The sequence below is a fragment of the Belonocnema kinseyi genome, chromosome 7 (assembly GCF_010883055.1).
Source record: "Belonocnema kinseyi isolate 2016_QV_RU_SX_M_011 chromosome 7, B_treatae_v1, whole genome shotgun sequence".
Classification (NCBI taxonomy): Eukaryota; Metazoa; Arthropoda; class Insecta; order Hymenoptera; family Cynipidae; genus Belonocnema; species Belonocnema kinseyi.
In genome coordinates this window covers 95,401,508-95,403,645 of record NC_046663.1, presented here as the reverse complement: position 1 = coordinate 95,403,645, position 2,138 = coordinate 95,401,508, and the positions used below count along the sequence as shown (strand labels likewise).

Below are 2,138 nucleotides of genomic sequence, written 5' to 3'. Positions count from 1 at the left end.
GGTATTTTAAAGCACTTTGGTATGCAGACTATTTTTAAGGAAATATTATTGCGTCAAAACTAAGTTGAATGATGTCAGAATATCTTTGACATTAGCATGGACCGTGGTCTGATCTGCGATGACTGTGGGTATCTCTCAACCGCTTCCACATATATATATACGTTGTCAATCATCCCCTCTGAAAAATTGTCTAGGCCCCACCCTATGTACTCCAGTGTGTAATTAAATTTACCTGATAATTTTAATAAGCTCTGCTACTGGAAGGTGATCAGGAACTAAGAATTTTGATTTGTCGAGCAGCGGTAACTGCTTTTCTCCATAATATCGTTCCACAATTATAGGAACTTTATTTGGATGCTGTTTCCTAATGAGATCGACGTCTGCCACTCTTTGAGCTAAACAAAAAGAAAGACATTAAATTATACAATAATAATTTCCACATATATTAGTTTTTAAAAATTGAAATACAAATTTTTTAACTCTTCATATTATGATAGCTACAATCTATAATTTGTTTCTAATTTATTTTACATATATAAGAAAATTTAAACAAAAAGATGCATACTAGATAAATTCCCACAATAATTATTGATATTTTATTGTTCTTCAGATGTCGCCAATAATGATTAAAATTCAACTTAATGGATTAAATCTAAATTATTTTCTAATTTAAAAAAGTAAAATGTTGTATGATTCTTTAGCCTGAATGATTGACTTACAAATTAATTAACACAAATCAATCACACTAATTAGTCTTCATTACATCGACTCCTTGCGTAATAAAAACCAGCTGTAGAGATTTTAGAGATAATGATTCGTCGTCCCACATTTTTATCGCTAAAATGATACCTCTAATTTTGTTTATTGAATCAGCTGCAGTTTAAAATATTTTAATCATTCATTTTAGCTTGGACTCTAATATTTGGTAAAATTAAATAAACTAACAAATGCACCCGTTTCAAATGAGGAAATTAGGTGATACGTATTTTTTCGATTTAAAAATAAAAAAATTGTAAGAAGTTATACATATTTGAATTTTTTGCTTTTTTCAAAAAAACCTAACTTTTCTTAAACCTCTATAATTTTTTACTTAATTGACATATTTATCGTTTTATTTTTCTTCTTTCTGAAAAAAATTAAAAGTACATTTTTTTAACAAACCCAACCTTACATTTTTTGCTATTTTTTATTTATACTTTGATAAGGAAGATATTTTGTAAGTTTTAGACTGGATAAATAACTTTCATATCCAAAAGATATTTTTTTCTAACAATCGAATTTTCTACTTTTTCTCGCGAACAATGACAGACATAAAAAAAATGTTAAGATAAAAGTTTGTACGCCTGAAAAAGTTCTATGAACATCTTATTCTATTGTAAAATCTTTCATTGCGATAAATTCAAAAATTACATTTTTAGGGGAAAAAATTCTCCCGGCCTCAAAAATGGTTTAGCCCGCAAAAAGGCAATACGATGTCTATCTTCTATTAGCATAAACTTATCAGAAATATTTAAAAGAATAAAAAAGTTGGGATTTTCCAGAAAATACGTTTTTCATGTTTTAAAAATGCTATAAGAAAAAATATGTTTAAAATCTGGAAAAACCCACATTTTTTAATTTTTTCACATTTTTGCAAAGTTTTCTATCGCCTAATTTCCTCTAAAAAATTACATATTTCATCGCTGAGAGATTCTGCGAATTCAAGCGTAAAAAACCTGTCTGATTTGGAACGGATTCAGTTTAATTTATTAACTAAGTGTTTTTTAAAAGAGCAAAACTATGGTTTTCACATTAAATATGGCTAGATAATAATTCTAGACAAATTTTTATTGAGGGGAAGCTGTGAAAGAGTAGGTCACTTTTAAGAGGTCATTTGAATTTATTTGAATATGCCAAATAAGTGGGTTCTTAAAAATTTAACTACAATATTTAACACAAATGAAAGAAATTTTATCTATTTTATCGAAAATGATAAACAATCATATTAACTATTTAGGGTCAATAAAGGTGAATGTGGTACGAAATTAGAAAGTTATAATATGATTAGTGATATTTAAAATATTTGAAGATTTTATTTTTTTATTTTGCCATAATTATCTTTGAACTTTCTACTTCCAACAGTCCCCTTCTTTAACCAA

General features: G+C 27.2%; 1 protein-coding gene across 1 annotated transcript in view; it reads right to left on the bottom strand.

The window, feature by feature from the left end:
* The window catches only part of LOC117176754 (microtubule-associated proteins 1A/1B light chain 3B-like), a 9,603-nt gene that overhangs the window by 6,123 nt on the left and 1,342 nt on the right, over positions 1–2,138 (bottom strand). The window contains exon 2 of the mRNA XM_033367033.1: positions 233–395. Coding sequence (XP_033222924.1) covers positions 233–395 — 163 coding nt within the window. The remainder of the gene's footprint in view (positions 1–232; positions 396–2,138) is intronic.